Genomic DNA, 19,735 nt, shown 5'->3' with positions numbered 1-19,735 from the left:
GCATATACCTTCAGTTACATTTTCATTCCCTCTTGTACAATGAATTTTAGCACTAAATTTTAACCATTCTTCCATTTTCTTCCCTCTAACTTCCTCGTTAGTTATTCTATTTATCTTGATGCATACAGATCCATCCTCCCATCCTTCCTACAGCTCACCTTTAAAAAATCTTTTTTTCCTTAATTCTTACTTGACCTCATCATGTGAGTCTTTTTCGATCTTCCCTATCTCTGTGCGACACAAGACTCTAGAACTGAACTTTTCACATTCCTAAACAGCTTCCTATTTTGGTAGATTAACTTTGCTGACTTCCTGTCAATTTCCACCGTATGTGTTATCCTTTTATTGTACCTTTGTACTTTATGGTCTTCATTTATACCCACATTTTAAAGTTTTTAACTCCAACGAAAATCAGCTGCTTTTTTACTGTCATTTCATATAGATAATGAACATATATACATTGAGTTATGCCTTCTTCCCTTGGCATAAATTATTCTTTCATCTACTCTAGTTTTCTTGCGCAGCCACAAATTCCTAAAAAATCAAGCCCATTTCAGAACACATTTCTCACAAGACTTCCAATTTTACTTCAAGCTAAATGCTCTAGATGTAACAGCTATGCCATCCTTTTGTCTGCATCCATAGCACTCGGGAAAACCGCCCTGTGTCTTATTCTGACCCATTCAGGTACTGCACATTAATACTGTGAAATTTATAAATTTTATTTTATTCTTACAACACACTTCCATCTCTTCAATATAATCCTTGGACATTTGCTCATTTTAAAAGCCTCTCTAATCTTCCATACATAACTTGATTATGTATTTTCTTGCCCTACACCTTTAAGAGACACCAGACAACCTTTTGGCCTTTCTTCTGCTTTTGTCCCATTGCATGCAGTAACTTGCATTGATCCTCACTTAAGCATATTTATTAACTCACATTTAGTCTCATTTGCACAAAGCAGTGCACATAGTATATAGCCCATAGTTTTAATAGAATAATTCGTATTGATTCATTTTTCTTGTGCAACATCTATACAGAAAGGGAGCCTAAAAACTCTTTGAACACCTTATTTCTTACCTGTCCATCCAGTAGCCCAAAAACTGAGAAGAAATAACTGACGATAAGGCGTTAATTGCTGTTGCTACCATGTATAACTGAACCGCTTCTGACCTTATGTCATCTTGTGGAACTGCATCAGTGAGTGTTCCTTTATCACTGTAGTATCCTGCTACTTTCCACCTTATCTCATCACTTCCAATAACACTTGTGTACCCGTAAGCATTTATGTTCACAGGAGAAAAGCCGCTGGTACTGGATGAAAGACTAGAATTGAGTGATGACGGTGCTGGGGTACCAGAACAGTCGATGACTCCTGTCTTTTGTAAACAGAGGCGGTCTAGAATGAATTTCTGTCCGAGAAGCATCTGGAAAATGACAAATTGTTCATTTGAATTAAAAGGAAATTGCTTTTTGCAAATGTCATCTAATGTGCATTAAGTGCCAGTGCCTGAGGGTAGTTTCGTATGTGAAGTGTTTCACATGCATATGTGGAGCTGTCCAAGCTTGATAAAATGTTAATAACTTGGTATTTTTTATTGTTAAATCTAAATGGCTTTATCGTTAAGTTTCTTAGAAAAAACCTTTGTCTGAACAAAATGTGTATGAGTAACATTTGAATGACAAGATTTGCTCATTCATTAATTCTTCTTCTTCTCTGGATCTTTTCCCACTTCTATGTGAATTTGATGTTTCTGACAGCTTTATTCCACCTGGCTCAGTCAAACACAGTGCCCTCTGACAACTGTTTGTCTCTCAGATCCTCTTTAACAACATCCATCCACCTTTGCTTCGATCTTCCTCTCGCTCTTCCACCAGGAACCTCCATCTGCATCACTCCCATCCCTGCATATGTCTCATCCTTCTTATCACATGGCCATACCACTGCAGTCTTCTTTCCTGTGCCTTCTTTTATAGTTCTACGACTTTTTCCATCCAGCATGTGCTGTGTTACTTTTTCATCCAAATTTTCGTCACTAGCTACTATTGAACCAAGATACCTAAATTTTTATACTTGCTCAAACCTTGTCCCTTCATTACTAATCTCAGTCTTGATCTTCTTTAAACCTTAAATATTCAGTCTTTTTTTTTTCTACTGATCATAAATCAACTGTCTTCCAGTACCTTCCTCCATTGCTCTAGTTTTGAATCCATTACCCGTCTGTTGGTGCTGCATATCACGGTGTCATCAACAAACCGCATACACCAGATGGTTTGACCTTTTATTCCTTGAGATAATACATCCGTAATCAAGTAAAAAAGATGTGGACTTAAAGCAGATCCCTGATGTAAGCAAACTCTTACTGATATCCATTCAGTAACCCAACACTATTTCTAACCCACAACTTTACATTTTTGCTCCTTCATACATATCTTGGACCAGATTCATGTACTACTCCCGTGTTTCTTTTGCTTGCATACACCTCCAAACCTCTTGGAGTGGTCCTCTATCATATGCCTTTTCCAGATTTATGAATATTAAGTTCAGCCCTTTCTGCTTTTCATGGCATTTTTCCCTCATCTGCCCAAAGGCAAACACTGGATCTGTTGTTCTTCTTCCTCGCTACCAAGGACTTAGCTCTTATTTAACAACGTGAATGAGTGGGGTTACTTACTTACACCCACAAATTGGATGGAGGAAGACGGAGAGGAGCAAAAACTGTCTGTTACTCAAGTCAAAACAATGATTAGATTAGCAGTACATGCACCGACTAATTATGTGATGATAAAAGTTCCAATATTACTTTACAATTACTATATCGGCAATGGGGAATGGTATAGTATTTGTGGTAGTTAACGACTAATGCATTTGTAGCTATAGTTATAGTATTTCTTTTATCTGCTGCTTAGGTAGAATATTTTATTAATGCAGATAAAGAGACACACACACAACACTATATATTATATATACACACACATATATATATATATATATATATATATATATATATATATATATATATATATATATATAGTTATATATAGTATATGTATATGTGTATGTGTATATATATATATATATATATATATATATATATATATATATATATATATATATATTGTTCAAGATTTAGCTAGAAAACAAGGAAAGAAATCATCTTTAACCCAAGTTTAATGTATCTATAAGAGTTGCCCCTTCGACTTTGGAGGAATCCATTCCCCTTTTCTTTTGAAAAACTATCCTCTTCTCCCATTGGTGCTTGGAATATCCCCTGCAGGCATAGTGGGAGGAGCTATCCAGGAGAAAGCTTGAAAAGGCCTTGAATCCAGGAGAGAGGCCTCAGAAGACCACGAGACCTAGGCTAGGTCAGACCACTGGCCCTTACCAGATGCTGTTGCCCCCCCCCCCTCCTAGGCCTGAGTTTCCATGCTTTGGGAAGCCCAGGTATATTTTTAAAGTCCATAGTGTCCAGACTTAGAGAAGAAGACATCCTGCATCCTCACTAAAGGTATTGTAAGGGAAATTCCATTTCAACCAGGGATTTGTTTTATTTTTGTCTGTATTTCCTTTCATTTTCCAAGGCGACTTTTGCAGTGGTTCATTCCCCTTTACGATCTAGGCTCAATTCTGTAATTACTCCCCTGTGATACTGGTAACATTCTGAATTTAAGCCACGAAATAGTTTCTGCTGTGTAAATTTCCCAGTCATTTCATTTCCCCCCTGAGTGGCCTTTTGATTGAGAGAAAACAGTGAGTAAAGCTCCCCCACGTGTGCCCTGCCTTATGTCTTGCCCCCTCTACTTGCAGACAAACGCTGTGCCTAGCTGTGGTAGAACTTGGAAGTCCTTCGAAGCTTGCAAGTTTGCTCCGTTGCGCAATTTTCCTAAAAATGTGGCCGGGCTGCTCGCCCACGTGTTCAGGTGGACTGAGAGAAGTTCAGCTACCCCTGTGTTTCCTGGACCTCTGTAAATTTATGTAAATACAGTGCTTTTAAAACTAGAGTCCAGCTTTTATGTAAATTGCCCCCTCTTCAATAACCCTGGACCTTATGCCCCCGGGAAGTTTAGTTTTCAACCTTTTTTTCTTTTTTTTCGTCCTCTAGTCAAGGCCCTAAATCTTTTAGTAAGTAAGGTATTTTCTGGGAGGAGACGAGGTTGAATTTTGAATAATATATATATATATATATATATATATTATATATATATATATATATATATATATATATATATATATTATATATATGTGTATATATATATTACTTTGTTTTATTCATTGGAGCTGAAGCAATTGCTTTAAAATACAAGCGAAAGCATTTGCTGGAGTTTTATTCATGGAATTCTGCCCTTTTCATAAGAAAACAGGACATAGCACTCACGAGTGCTGAAATAGACGTTTCAGCTCCTAGGTATAGATCTCAATTGAGAGGCAGAGGTAGAGACCATAGTCAGTCCCTACCATCTAGAAGAAATAGGGATTCAGCCCAAATAGGTATCAAGATACTAACCAAACTGCAAGCATAGGGTATCAACCGAGGTCAGATGACACAACAAGGAATTTCCAGTACAGTGGTATAACGGATCTTCCTTTATAATGGAGAGAAGAACCGGAGCCACAAATCTGAACCAAGCTACAGAGGTTAGCAAAATTAATGTAGGGAATGAATATAATTATAGACTGGTATTTCCCGCACATGTTGGTGCAGAGAAACATATTGCCACATTTTTTGATACAGGTAGTCCCAAGACTATAATGTCAGGAAAGGTGTGTCGGTTATATTTTTCTCATATAAGTTTGAACCCAGTGGTAGACTGTAAAATAACTGACATGCATGGTAATAATATCAAAATACTAGGACAACTAGATTTTCCCTTTAAGCTAGGAAGAATTTCCCTAAAGGAGAAGATTCAGGTAGCAAAAGATATACAGTTAGATTTTGTGCATTTGTTGATAGGTTACCCAACTATTGCTAGACGAGCGATCAACATTGATGCCCCTAGAGAGCAATTAATGATTAAAAAGGGCCGTAAGATTTCTAGAATACCTCTATGCAAATTAATTAGAAGAAACCAGACTCAGACTCGAGAGAACTCAGCTGAAAAGTATCCTAAAGAAAAAGGAGACAGAGGGAAGATAACCAGAATGCAGCACAAGTTCACAATAGATCAATAACGACTTAGAATCAAATCAAGAAACTTACTTGAAATTAGAAAGAGAGTCAAGACTTAAACCTGAGGAAGGCACGGCGGATAGAGTGAATAGTAAATCCAATGTTTGAAGGAAAAAGAAGGGAAGGAAATTCTCACACTTATTGAAAGGGCTTAAGTAAATGGAATACACTATTCTTCTAGTTTACATGAAGTTAGACAGGGCACAATGGCTTTGCAGGTTACAAATAACAGAGGAGGAAAGGTTAGATTAACACAAGGCTTAGAGATAAGCTTAGCAGTACTATACACCATACTCATCCGAATTGTAGAAGGGAAAACGGTAGCAGCAATCAATAAAGTAAATGAGAATTCAGCTCGGGACATAAAACTGAGAGGGTCTAAGATAGGATCTCATTAAAAGGACATTAAGCGAAATATTTTACAATAGATTTGTTGCAAGGATTCTTACAAATCCTTCTAGATGAGGAGAGTAAACCTTTGACTGCTTTCTCCACTAAGTAACGGCAAATTTCAATACGTGAGGCAGCCATTTTGTCTAAAGTCAAGCCCAGTAACTTTTGTAAGATTAATGGATAACATTTTGGGTGACTTATTAGGCAAGGAAGTACACTGCTACATAGATGATTTGGTAATAGCAACAGATACAATAGACAAACACATGAAATTAGTAAGAGAAGTCCTAAAGAGGTTAAGAAAAGGCAAACCTCAAGCAAAAGCTAAAAAGTACAATTTCCTTAAAAGGAAATTACCTGGGATATACATAAAGTGGAAAGGTTGTAGAAGTAAGATTAAAGATTAAGTCAATTAAGGAATATCCTACACCTCAATGTAAGAAGGACATGAAGTCAATTCTAGGTTTAGCAGGTTTTTACTGCAAGTAAATAAAGAACTTTGCAGTCATATCCGCTCTGCTGACGGAGTTGTTAAAAGAACACGTGCCACTCATGTGGACAACAAAGCAACAAGAAACATTTGATGAACTGAAAGATTAACACATCCCCCAGTACTTAGCTTCCCAGACTTTCGTAAAGAATTCGTTTTACCTGCGGATGCAAGCTGCGTTGGTGTAGGAGTGTGCTTAATGAAAAGACACGATAATAAATACTATCATACTACAGCATATTACAGTAGGAAACTAAAGCCCACAGAGGTAAAACTACTCAGTAACAGACTTAGAGTCTCTAGCTGTATATTACATTTGGCTATAAGATTACGGTGTTTGCTGATCACTCAGCCGCAATAGAAATGCTTAAGAACCCTAATTTTTCCTGATGTAGAACCCGTTGGTTTATGGCAGCTCAAGGCTATAACATAGAGGTGAAATATGTTCCTGGGAAGGCAAATAAAGTGGCGGATGCATTATCAAGGTATGCTCTGCAAAGTGATAGTATATAAATGTAATAGGTCAAGAAGCAAAATTAGAGTGAAACAGTATGCAACGACATAAATGTATTTACCATGCATTATACAGAGGAGCTTTCCTGGCAAAATTTCATAAGCGAACAAGAAAGAGACAAAGATTTAGAGATCTTCAAATATGTGAGAACGAGAGGGATTTCAGCCAACAAGAGTTAGTACAATTCGGTAGAAGGGTTGAATGTCCCATAGATACGTTAAACGATATAGACGACGTATTATTTGGATGTGTCATGAATATACCCATTGGTCAATTTCTAGGTGTGTTCCATAAGAGGATAGTACCTAAGAGAGCCTAAGAAACAAAGTCATTGAGAGCTCACCCAGGAAGGGATGAGACAATTATACTAATACAAAGAACTTTCCATTGGAAGGGAATCCACAAAGATCTTAGTAATTATGTGAAGAGCTGCAATACATGCAACAGTTACAAAGGGAGAACGGAATCAATCAATACCTCAAAGGAAATATCCTATCCCAAAGAATCCTTTTGAAAGAGTAGACTGTTTATTCAGGAGCAAGTGTCAATGAGCCCCACTGGATCACGCAGAAAGACCTGAATGACCTTGCCCGTGATTTGTATCTATCTTAGCAGCAGTCAGAGCTCCTGGCATCTCTGCTTAATTAAGCAGTGGAACCTGGTCAAGGCAGATGTAAGGATCACCTCGGGGCAGTGAGTGATGAGCATGGAGAAAGGTTCCACCAAGATATACTAAGATGGAGAGTAACTACCAAGGCAAGTGGAAACCCAGAATGATGGGGGACTTCTGCTGGATGCTCTTGCGTGGCAACCCGCAGGCAAAGTACACAAGATCATCCAAAAAACTCACTTCTAACTGTCTGCTGTACTATGATTTGTGTATTGTATTATCCAAATAAATTTAGTTCCATCTATGTTCTGTATCTATGTTTTTCTGTAATATGCCTTTGTAACAGATGTAATAAACACATTATATTTTGAATTTTTATGCGATATAATTAAAAGAAGATATGTTAAAGCAAAAAAGCTAGAGGTTATAGAGCAAAATGTACAGAAATTTAAAAACACCACATCCTTGCCTCAGAGGAAAAGAAAAAAAAATTATAAACACTGAACATTTATATGCCCTAGGAAAATTACAATAACTTTGGTCAATATTGCATGATCCTAGGTGAGTTACACAGTATTATCCACGATTCTTCTGATGATCATATTTGTATTATTGGGGACCTTAATTCTCACCCCACAAAACAATTTATAACGAACTTACTTGCCTGTCAAAATCATGCTCTCCAAATTAGCGATGTAATGCTCCTCCTTCCCTCCTCATATTCTTAGGTACAAAATAGAATGGACACAGTTACAACCTCCTGGCTGGACCACTGCATCATATCTCTGCAACTTCATGATTCCATTGTGGCCTGCAACATTTGCTACGATCTTGCAACAGGCTATGATCACATCCCTTTACAGGTGTCATTCAGTACCCCATCCCTCCCTACCATGAACCCCCTAACTGACCACGGAAACCAGGTTGCGGTCAATGGTTCAATCGGCAGTCACCTTTCTTTCCACTAACACAAAATGTTAAAATAACAGCCACAGGAGACATCTGAATGAATTCTATTCTAACATAATTTCCGCTATGCTTGCTTCCGATAGGGCTACCTTTAGATTTCGTCAAGGTAATTCTTGAAATATACCTGGTTGGAATGACTTGGTTAAAGATCTGTATTCATATTCACAAAAAATGTTTTTGCTGTGGAGGCAAAATGGTAGTGCGAGGGGGGGAAGGACACTGCATTGCTAATGAGACAGACAAGAGCCCAGTTCAAACTTGCTTTTAAGCACTGCAGATTAAATGAAAAGCAACTAAGAGCCAATGCAATGTCTAGAAATTTAGAATCCATTGATTATCCTCGTCTTTGGAAAGACATTCAATCCCTAAATCCCAAAATTAAAAAAACTATCACAGAGAGAAGGAGAAGCAGTTGGTGACGAGGCTATCACAAGTAAGTGGGGCGATCATATCGAATTGCATAAACGATCAAGAGTCCCAAAGGGATGTAGATAACCTCCTTGGTGATAACATTCAATTTCATTTCACAGATCGTATGACGCCAGGGAACATCGGTGATGCCATAAACAACCTATTTAATAATAAATCGCCCGGCTGCTATGGTCTTCCTGCAGAAGCTAAAGGATGCAACTGACCATGGCAATTACCGCCCGATTACAATCACTATACGATCACATCAAAGGTACTCGAGTCGGTTATTCAGGTGAGACTTTTCCCCTTTCTACACACCACTTCGGATTTAAAGCAAACCACTTAGCCAACACCTGCATCTATATACTGAAAGAATTGCTGAACTATTACCTATCATCAGCCTCTCCTGTTTTCCTATGCTTTGTAGACGTGAGAAAAGGATTTGAAAGAGTAAACTACCTGAAGCTCTCCCTGAAGCTGCAAAAAAAAGAGGCATACTTCCAGATTTAATTGGGCATTTTATATTGCTGGTTCTCCACACAGTAATTCTGTGTCAAATGGGGTAACGTATTATCGTACACCTTCAGCTCACTAAATGGGCTTCAGATGCCCTGAATGTCAAACTGAACTCACTCCCAATCAAGTGAACTGTCAACAAAAACAACTATAAACAGCCTCTCTTATGCTGATGATATGGTTCTTATTTCCCCATCAGTAAAAAGTCTCCAATGACTCATCAACACTTGCCGCCAATAAGCAGTGGAATTTTATATCCTATATAATGAAACAAGAAAGAGACAAAGATTTAGAGATCTTCAAATATGTGAGAACGAGAGGGATTTCAGCCAACAAGAGTTAGTACAATTCGGTAGAAGGGTTGAATTGTCCATAGATACGTTAAACGATATAGACGACATATTATTTGGATGTGTCATGAATATACCCATTGGTCAATTTCTAGGTGTGTTCCATAAGAGGATAGTACCTAAGAGAGCCTAAGAAACAAAGTCATTGAGAGCTCACCCAGGAAGGGATGAGACAATTATACTAATACAAAGAACTTTCCATTGGAAGGGAATCCACAAACTTCTTAGTAATTATGTGAAGAGCTGCAATACATGCAACAGTTACAAAGGGAGAACGGAATCAATCAATACCACAAAGGAAAGATCCTATCCCAAAGAATCCTTTTGAAAGAGTAGACTGTTTATTCAGGAGCAAGTGTCAATGAGCCCCACTGGATCACGCAGAAAGACCTAAATGACCTTGCCGTGATTTGTATCTATCTTAGCAGCAGTCAGAGCTCCTGGCATCTCTGCTTAAGCAGTGGAACCTGGTCAAGGCAGATGTAAGGATCACCTCGGGGCAGTGAGTGATGAGCATGGAGAAAGGTTCACCAAGATATACTAAGATGGAGAGCAACTACCGAAGGCAAGTGGAAACCCAGCATGATGGGGGACTTCTGCTGGATGCTCTTGCGTGGCAACCCGCAGGCAAAGTACACAAGATCATCCAAAAAAACTCACTTCCAACTGTCTGCTGTACTATGATTTGTGTATTGTATTATCCAAATAAATTTAGTTCCATCAATGTTCCGTATCTATGTTTTTTCTGTAATATGCCTTTGTAACAGATGTAATAAACACGTCATATTTTAATTTTTATGCGATATAATCAAAAGAAGATTGTTAAAGCAAAAAAGCTAGAGGTTATAGAGCAAAATGTACAGGAATTTAAAATCACCACACCCTTGCCTCAGAGGAAAAAAAAATTATAAACAGTGAACGTTTACATACCCTAGGAAAATTACAATAACTTTGGTCAATACTGCATGATCCTAGGTGAGTTACACAGTAATATCCACGATTCTTCTGATGATCATATTTGTATTATTGGGGACCTTAATTCTCACCCCACAAAACAATTTATAACGAACTTACTCGCCTCTGTCAAAATCATGCTCTCCAAATTAGCGATGTAATGCTCCTCCTTCCCTCCTCATATTCTTTAAGGTACAAAATAGAATGGACACAGTTACAACCTCCTGGCTGGACCACTGCATCATATCTCTGCAACTTCATAATTCCATTGTGGCCTGCAACATTTGCTACGATTTTGCAACAGGCTATGATCACATCCCTTTACAGGTGTCATTCAGTACCCCATCCCTCCCTAATATGAACCCCATAACTGACCACGGAAACCAGGTTGCGGTCAATGGTTCAATCGGCAGTCACCTTTCTTTCCACTAACACAAAATGTTAAAATAACAGCCACAGGAGACATCTGAATGAATTCCATTCTAACATAATTTCCGCTATGCTTGCTTCCAATAGGGCTACCTTTAGATTTCGTCAAGGTAATTCTTGTAATATACCTGGTTGGAATGACTTGGTTAAAGATCTGTATTCATATTCACGAAAAATGTTTTTGTTGTGGAGGCAAAATGGTAGTCCGATGGGGGAAGGACACTGCATTGCTAATGAAACAGGCAAGAGCGCAGTTCAAACTTGCTTTTAAGCACTGCAGATTAAATGAAAAGCAACTAAGAGCCAATGCAATGTCTATAAATTTAGAATCCATTGATTATCCTTGTCTTTGGAAAGACATTCAATCCCTAAATCCCAAAATTAAAAAACTATCACAGAGAGTAGGAGAAGCAGTTGGTGACGAGGCTATCACAAGTAAGTGGGGCGATCACTTCAGCAATATCGAATTGCATAAACGATCACGACACCCAAAGGGATGTAGATAATCTCCTTACTGATAACATTCAATTTCATTTCACAGATCGTATTACGCCAGGTAACATCAGCGATGCCATAAACAACCTATTTAATAATAAATCGCTGCTATGGTCTTCCTGCAGAAGCTAAAGGATGCAACTGACCATGGCAATTACCGCCCGATTGCAATCACTATATGATCACATCAGCAATCACTATACGATCGCATCAAAGGTACTCGAGTCGGTTATTCTGGTGAGACTTCTCCCCTTTCTACACACCACTTCGGATTTAAAGCACTTAGCCAACACCTGCATCTATATACTGAAAGAATTGCTGAACTATTACCTAACATCAGCCTCTCCTGTTTTCCTATGCTTTGTAGACGTGAGAAAAGGATTTGAAAGAGTAAACTACCTGAAGCTCTTCCTGAAGCTGCAAAAAAGAGGCATACTTCTATATTTAATTGGCATTTTATATTGCTGGTTCTCCACACAGTAATTCTGTGTCAAATGGGGTAACGTATTATCGTACACCTTCAGCTCACTAAATGGGCTTCAGATGCCCTGAATGTCAAACTGAACTCACTCCCAATCAAGTGAACTGTCAACAAAACAACTATAAACAGCCTCTCTTATGCTGACAATATGGTTCTTATTTCCCCGTCAGTTAAAAGTCTCCAATGACTCATCAACACTTGCCGCCAATAAGCAGTGGAATTTTATATCCTATATAATGAAACCAAGACGGCAAGACCCGATGCATGTCGCTGCTCCCAAGATCGCTTACGCAGATTGCAGAACCACAAATTTTCCGTGGTAAAGATTGGCTGGAATATATTCACGAATTGTCATATTTGGGTCACATTATCACAGACGACCTAAAAGATACCGGCAGACATAGAACAGAGGCATCGAAAACTATGTGTAACTGGTGATATGATTGCAATCAGGGTTTGCCTTCTGTCACCGAGACATGAAACTGCTGCTCCGCCACTTGTATTGCTACAGTATCTATAGGTGTTCCCTCTAGATGAATTATACACGAGAGACCATAAGACATATCACTGTTGTGCACAATGACATTTTGAAAAGCCTCACAAACACTCCTCGCTACCACTCTGCCACACAGATGTTTACAGATACTGCCTAGACAACTTAAAAATAATTGTAAGGCAAACAATGTCCAGTCTGAAAACCTGAGTGAGAAAAAGCAGCAGTTCACTCATACAAAGCTTCCTAAGAGTGAGGCAAGAAGGTCTAAATTGTGGGAAAGATGGGAAAATGAGGCGTTTGTTCCCTAAATGATTAAAGACTGGATCACACATCGACGATTCGAGGCCGTGTACGTCGTAGAAGCCGAATTACGACTGAATTACGCTCAAATCTTCATGTGCACTCACACAGTCAACGAGTTTCATGATGTCCTCCAAGTGATTTCAACAGCTAGGTGTTGCACACAGTTGTCGCGGTCGAGCCATAACAACTGTCAAAAGTCTCCATGTCATGCCGACATACCCAAGAGCTCTTTTGACGTATGAGAATGTCATAATGCTCTTTCGACATACGTAATGTGATTATGGCAGAAGTAAGTAATGATTTCGACGCACGGTGTCCGTTGCAACTTACATGATGTACTACTTGGCGACCCCTCAACCTGCGCGGAGGGGGAGCGCAGTAGCCACATTGTGACACGTGTTTTTCTAGCTATAAAAAAAGTTCAAGGGCAGAATTTAGTAGAGAAAGCTGTCTTTATTTTTATGTTTTGATTAACATACATTTGGGATTCAATATTTTCAGTATTTTAATATACTCTTAGGGCCGAAGCTCTCATAGACATGAATAAGACACAAAAGTCCTTAGATGAAATATATATAGTCTTATAATGTGAGTTTCGTAATGCAATTATGGTTGTGGTAATACATTTAATTCCCCTCGGAAACTGTGTATGATATTGTAAAATGTATATTTTAATGATCAGGTTCCCATATTTAAAGATAATATGTTTAAATAATGCATAATTCATTGTTGAGAAGGAACTTAAGGGCAGAGAATGGTTGGGGCAGCTAATTTTTATCGTCCTAAGTGATCCCATGACGAACACAGTTGAACAATCTTTTCACGTATGCGATCACGTAGGATCTCTCGATGTGGCATCAGATCCTTCGGGAATCTTCCATACAACGATATCGTTTCATGTTTACTTGCAGTAATTAAAGATTCTATTGCTAGGAAACCATTTAATATCTTTAATAAATTAACTCTTATATCTTTCAATTCGTCAAAAGAGGAGTTATCGACTCGTTAGTTGTTAATTGTGAATTGGAAAATTCCATGACGTCACTGAAAAGATATGATATGTTTTCGTCTTGAACACGTTGCTCAACCGAATGGGCCTCATTCACGCTGGTACGCCCTTTTTCACACTCATAAAACGAGTCATTCAATTCCGAGACTCACGTGTGGTGAAAAGGATGTTATGTCTCCTATGTTCCTCTCTCTCCTCTCGTCTCATCGATCATCTCTTGCTCGTCTCTCTCTCTCTCTCTCTCTGTTTTTGTTTAAATTGGTCACTCGATATTACTAGCTCTGTGTAATTTCTTAGTAACATATTAATTAGTTGTGGAATCTGAGCATAGTGTTATTATTATTTTTGAGTGGCGCTACAGAAGTGTTGAAAATAGTAAAAGGCCTTCTTTTTGACTGAAATTCCAGCTGGTAAAAAGGTATTGTATCTTAAAAAATTTCTGAAGTTCACTTTTAAGGTTTTGTTTACAGTGGTTGGATGAAATTATGACATTTTGCGCATTTTTCTTTTGTTTTGTTCTTTTGGCATGTCCATTTTATATGTTTAATGTTTGTACTGTCATTGCTTTTCATATGATTGTGTTTTTGTATTGTGTTAAATTAGTTTGAATATATCTTGTTGTATAACATTTTAGTCTAACACTTGTGAATTAATTTGCATTTAATTAAATTTCTTTTCAAACTTAATTATTGTTTTATGATTTGAATTTTACGAATAATTTAAAATTTGATTAATTAATTTTCTTGCTAAAGTTTATAATTTGGATTTAATTGTGTTTAATGATTAATTTAAGAATTAATTAAGCTTTTGTTTTCAAGTAATAACAATTTCCATGAGATTGTGAATTTCACTTATAGTTTTTGAATTTAGATATTCATTTTTGTATTTAAAATTTATATGAGCATTTTATTTAATTTTGTTTAGGGAAAAGGATAGATTGGTAATTGTGCTGTTTTCATCAAGTGAATTAGAACCAGGGAAATACTTAGATTTAAAATTGTTGAATGAGTGATGCCCTTTAATTAAGACTACCTCACACCAGTTTTAATGAACTTAGGCTGAATTCCTAAGTGATTAATAAGTTCTATAAGGGATCGCTGTTACCTTTAGAGTATTCAGTCTTTTGGTATTTGTGATGAAGGTTCAGGTGTCTGGCTGTTGTGAGGTAACTAGTAACCAGTTACTTAACCAAACAATGCTCCAAGTATAAATGGTGTCCCCGACCCAAGATTAAGAGTCTCTTGCTCTAACAAGTATAAATGGTAAGTGTAGTAACCAGATGCTTGGCACTTCGTCACAATAGTCACAATATAAATATTTCTGACATTTATTCAGGACTTTCACAGAACTTTTTCTTTAAAAAATATATGTCAGTGACTTAGTTGGGATCAATATAATTTATTAGAATATTCTGTAGTATAATAATTGAAAATGAATTTATATTTTAAGTAAAAATAGCACTGTAGATTTTCATTTTTTTAAGATACTTTGAGAATGTCATATGTATGACGCTGAATACAACTCAAGAAAATGTGTTGGGTAGTAAAATAAATATTTTAGAATTTCAAAATTTATTTTTATATTTACCAAGTTATTTCAAATTAATTTTATGAAGTATTTACAGGAATGTTCTATTGCTTTCTTGTTATATCACTGAATCTTGCCCTTCAACGGAGCCTGCAAGGGAGTTAAAATAATCGTGAAGGAGACCTCGTGACCAGGTATGGCCTCATGTGTCACAGAGTCTTCTTGATCTGCCTCATTTGTGGCAGGATGTCTTGTTGAGATAAGTTGTGCAACAAACAAGCGGCCTACACCACGGACTCGATCGGTCATGCTGAAGATTTATGCCATTGTGAAACACTCTGAATCTATGGAAGAGAAATGGAAATATTGATTTAGTTATGAAATGGTATACAAAAGTTATTTCATGTTAGATATGTGTTTCTGTTGAAGCGAGATGGTATAAAAATGTGTTTCATATTAATTAGCTTTTAAACAAACAAACCAAACAAAGATAATATAATATATGTGAGCAATATTTACCTATTTGCTGGTATGCCAAAGGCATTCTCTACTAAACGTCTTGCCCTGCTCAGTCAGTAATTGAAGATGCGCTCATGTGCTGTGCTGTCAGATTTCGTGTAGGGTATGGTTTCATCTTATAATCCCTCAGAGAGAAGGCGTCATCCCCAAGGAACAAATAGGGGGCTGCAGGTTCCTCTTCAGTCTCGTTTGGCAATCATTCAGGGGTAGGCAGATTGGCTTCATTCCTATCAAGCATTTGACAGGGCTGTATCTTGGCAAAGACACCACCATCAGACTCGAAACCTATGGCACCTCCATCGACGTACATAAACTTGTAGTTAACGTCAACAACTCCTAACAGAATGATCGAGTAGAATTTCTTATAGTTGAAGTAATTTCTTATAGTTGAAGTAATGAGTTCCTCCTTTCGCTGGGTTCAGGATTCTGACGTGTTTCCTGTCTACTGCTCCAAGGGCGTGTGGGAAATTTCAGCGTTCTTCAAAACCACGGCCTACTGCCTTCCACTGGTCTGGGGTTGTGGGTAACTGCACAACCTCATCTCTATACGCAGTCACTATGGCCCTGCAAGTTTCAGGCACAATACCACTGATTGTGTTGGGAGCTACTCGGAACTGGAATGCCAGGGTATTGTAGGATTCTCCAGTTGCAAGGATGCGCAGGGTAATTGCAACATGTAGACCTGGCTCAATGGGGCTTCTCCAGAGTGTGAGTTTTTTCATGATGTAGGGTGAGACCCGTTCAACATTTTCATTGAAAAGCTCCTCTGTTATCCTGGTCAAGTTCCGGTACAGTCCTTGAGATTCACACGCCAATTCTTTCATCCGGTTATTATGGTAACGTTCCTCCTCTCTTCTTTTTAAGTAGGGCCACATCCAGCATCTCCAGCTTCGTTTTTTTTGCTTCTTGCACTTTCGTTTCTGCCGTATTTTCATTATCCTTAACATCAAGATGGCACAGGAACGATCCACCATGGCCAATGCAAGTTCAAGATCATCATCTAAAGTGTCTAATATCACGTCCAGATATTCCTTAGTCTTCAATAAAACAAATCATCCACATAACGTGTAAGTGTGCGTAGTTGCCTTGTGTAGCACACCAGCACGGGTCATGAATAAATGTACCCGTCACAAACTGAACAAGAAATATCATAGAACCACGCTATGCACTTGTGTTTCATGTCAGTTGTTGCTAAGAAAAAGATTCTAATGTTTTTTGTTTTGTTACAGTTCCAAGCATATCATGAGTGCGTCTGTGTAGTACTTGTAATTATGTTACTTTTTATTGCGTTTCAGGTCATATCAGATACATGTCATAGCACTGCTTAATTATTCTAAGTTTTGTTAATTTCTGTTGATGCTAATTGTACAGTGTTCAAAATTTCATATCATTGTCAATCATGTTTGTACTGTGCCAAATTTTTCGCGATCTTTCATTGATGTGGGAATGTGTACTTGTTTTGAAAAAACACTTTCATGTTGTTGTGTAATTTGTTTCTTTGGAATCTTTGAATCTAATTTTTTTTTTGTATTGTAGAAGGAATTCGGTAACGTGACTTATACACTTTCCATATTTATTATTAGTAATGTTTCATTTTTGACTCGTGGTACGTGAATTTTTATTTCTGAATTTAGCTTTTTGAGCTGGAGCTGTGACTGTTTCCTTTCGATTAATATTATCGAATGTGTTTTTCTGTATGACACATTGTGAGGCGTGAGATTCATTTGTTTTAACTTGTGTTTGTAACACGCCAAGTGGCCCTACCATAAAAAATTTAAATTTTGGACAAGCCGGACGGTGTGGCGTTCAAAAAGAAGAGCAATTCGCAAATCATAAAGAAAATCAGTGAATGTCTTGCGGGATGTAAAACCTGGGGAGGGAGTGGTAAGATGATTCGCTGGTTTTGAATGTCACCTTCCTGTGATATTCTGGAGTCCCGTGAAACCGCCAACGACCTTTGGGTAGTTGGCGTGGTTTTGGTAATTCGACAGAGCGCCCCGCATCTCTATGTCCCTTCCTGATTGGCTCCTTGTGTCTATGGGGTCAGAATAACCAGTCAGCTTCTGGCATAACATTGCAATGTGAAAGTGCATTTTAAACAGGCCGCTGCTGAAAGCGTTCAGATCAGTTGGTTCCCGTCACCCGTACTAAATTGACCAAGTGCCCGCTGCCCAGCACTCAGTGCCATATATATATATATATCATAACGGGAATTAATTACACACAGTTGCAAGTGTAGCCAGGTACTGACTTTGGACCTATGAAGATGTGAGTGTATGTTTATTTTAATTTTTTTTTATCTTTATTGGTGTTAATTTGCTCACAAGTGTATTTTATTTTGATGTAACTCAGGATTCGGTGGACATTAGTGGTTTTATGGTATTGAAATGCATTAGAAAAAGTGGTACTATAAGTTTCGTTTTTGTGCATGGCACGAGAGAGAGAGAGAGAGAGAGAGAGAGAGAGAGGAAAGAGAGAGAGAGGAGAGAGAGAGAGGCGGCCGGGTGAACAGTTGCACTAACTCATCAGATTTTGGTTTGAGATGCTTTTTCTTTCTCTCGCTAGCTTCTTCCCGTTTTATATAGACCAACGTGACCGTGTAACAGTTAAATCAGCTGATTGACCCTGAACCTGAGAAGCAGCTAGTTGCAAATAGTGGTTTATTGGATTAGTGCATGTTTATTTTAGCTTCTCCTGGTGAATGATATATTATTACTTTTGAGTTGGTGGTTTGTGTAAGCATAAATATATCAATGTTACTGAGGTCGGGGCGAATCCTAAAGCATAAGAGTTATCATAAAGAAAGCAAAATGGCTAATGCAAGTACAAGCCAGACACTGGTGCACAAAATAACAAACATGAATGCAGGACTTAGCCCTTTTCGATGCATTGTTGATGGCGTACTGTCCCAACCAGTGCAAATTTTTATTGAGGGGGTGAATAACTATTTAAGCGCCAAGGAATTAAGGATGATACAGAGGCGTTCACAGAGGCAAAAGCCTTGTTAGATTTCAATAAAGGGGATTTGTCATTTAGATGCCGTAGTTTTCAGTACACAAAATGTCGGTCATGGACCGAATTACAAGCATTTTTAAGAGCGGCTTATGGCTCAAAAGAACACGGAAATATGGTAAGGGATTTAATAGGGCTTTACAAAATTCGAAAAGGCACAACAAGCCTTAGTGAGCATAGCTCAAAACTTTTTGACTCAGCAGGAGAATGGATACAGAAATTGAAAAATTCCAAATGGGTAAATGGGAATAATGTCTCACTCGACAATTTACATAAATTGATGCATTTTGCAATGCTCCTACACAAAGACCCAAATGCAATTGTAGACAGTTTTGATGAAAAGATTGAACCTACATCAGATGAGGAACTAATTAATGCCCAAATTCCAAAACATACGTCCAAATGTCCCACGGTGGATAGTACATTTTTTAATGGGACCGGTCCAAGAAATACAATACAAAAAGACACCAAATTTCCTTCTCCCCATTTGTGTGCAAAAGTGGAATATAAGAGAGGATCGATCGATCAAAGGCAACAGCAGTCACGTTGCAACAATTGTAATAAACCAGGGCACACAAAGAAAGTAAGTAGAGTCAAATATTGTGGAATGTGCAAAAGTGTGGATCACTGTTGGCAGGCTTGTCCGTCTCAGATACAGAGAGATGCGAGACCTACACCTTGGAAATTCGGGAGTTACAACACGAGAACTTCCCAGGCAGGTAACTTAAAAGGGCAAAGGGATCAGCGAAATTTTTGGAAATCCGATCAACAAAAAGGGTACAGATGATTTGTAGGTGACATTGTGGTCTTGTTGGGGATGCCCCAGAGCCCAGGTCAATAGTATATGGAACAGTGAAGGATTTGGATATCCAGATTTTTATAGACACCGGCGCGTCTATCAATTTAATGGACCATAATCTGTATCAATCCATGTTCTCCCATTACCCTTTGAAACCATCAACGGAGACTGTGTGTGATGTGCAAGCCCATAGATTAAGCATCCTGGGTTTTGTTAGAATACGATTTACTCTGGGTGATAGTGTGTTAATAGAACCAGTTTTGGTTATAAAAGGGGTTGCATTGGGC

General features: G+C 38.1%; 1 protein-coding gene across 1 annotated transcript in view; it reads right to left on the bottom strand.

The window, feature by feature from the left end:
* Positions 1-19,735, bottom strand: part of LOC135200240 (uncharacterized) — a 61,290-nt gene that overhangs the window by 26,062 nt on the left and 15,493 nt on the right. The window contains 1 exon segment of the mRNA XM_064228689.1: positions 1,084-1,430. Within this exon segment, the coding sequence (XP_064084759.1) occupies positions 1,084-1,430 (347 nt within the window).

The sequence above is a fragment of the Macrobrachium nipponense genome, chromosome 26 (genome assembly GCF_015104395.2).
Source record: "Macrobrachium nipponense isolate FS-2020 chromosome 26, ASM1510439v2, whole genome shotgun sequence".
NCBI classification, from domain to species: Eukaryota; Metazoa; Arthropoda; class Malacostraca; order Decapoda; family Palaemonidae; genus Macrobrachium; species Macrobrachium nipponense.
This window is presented reverse-complemented; position numbering and strand designations above follow the sequence as displayed.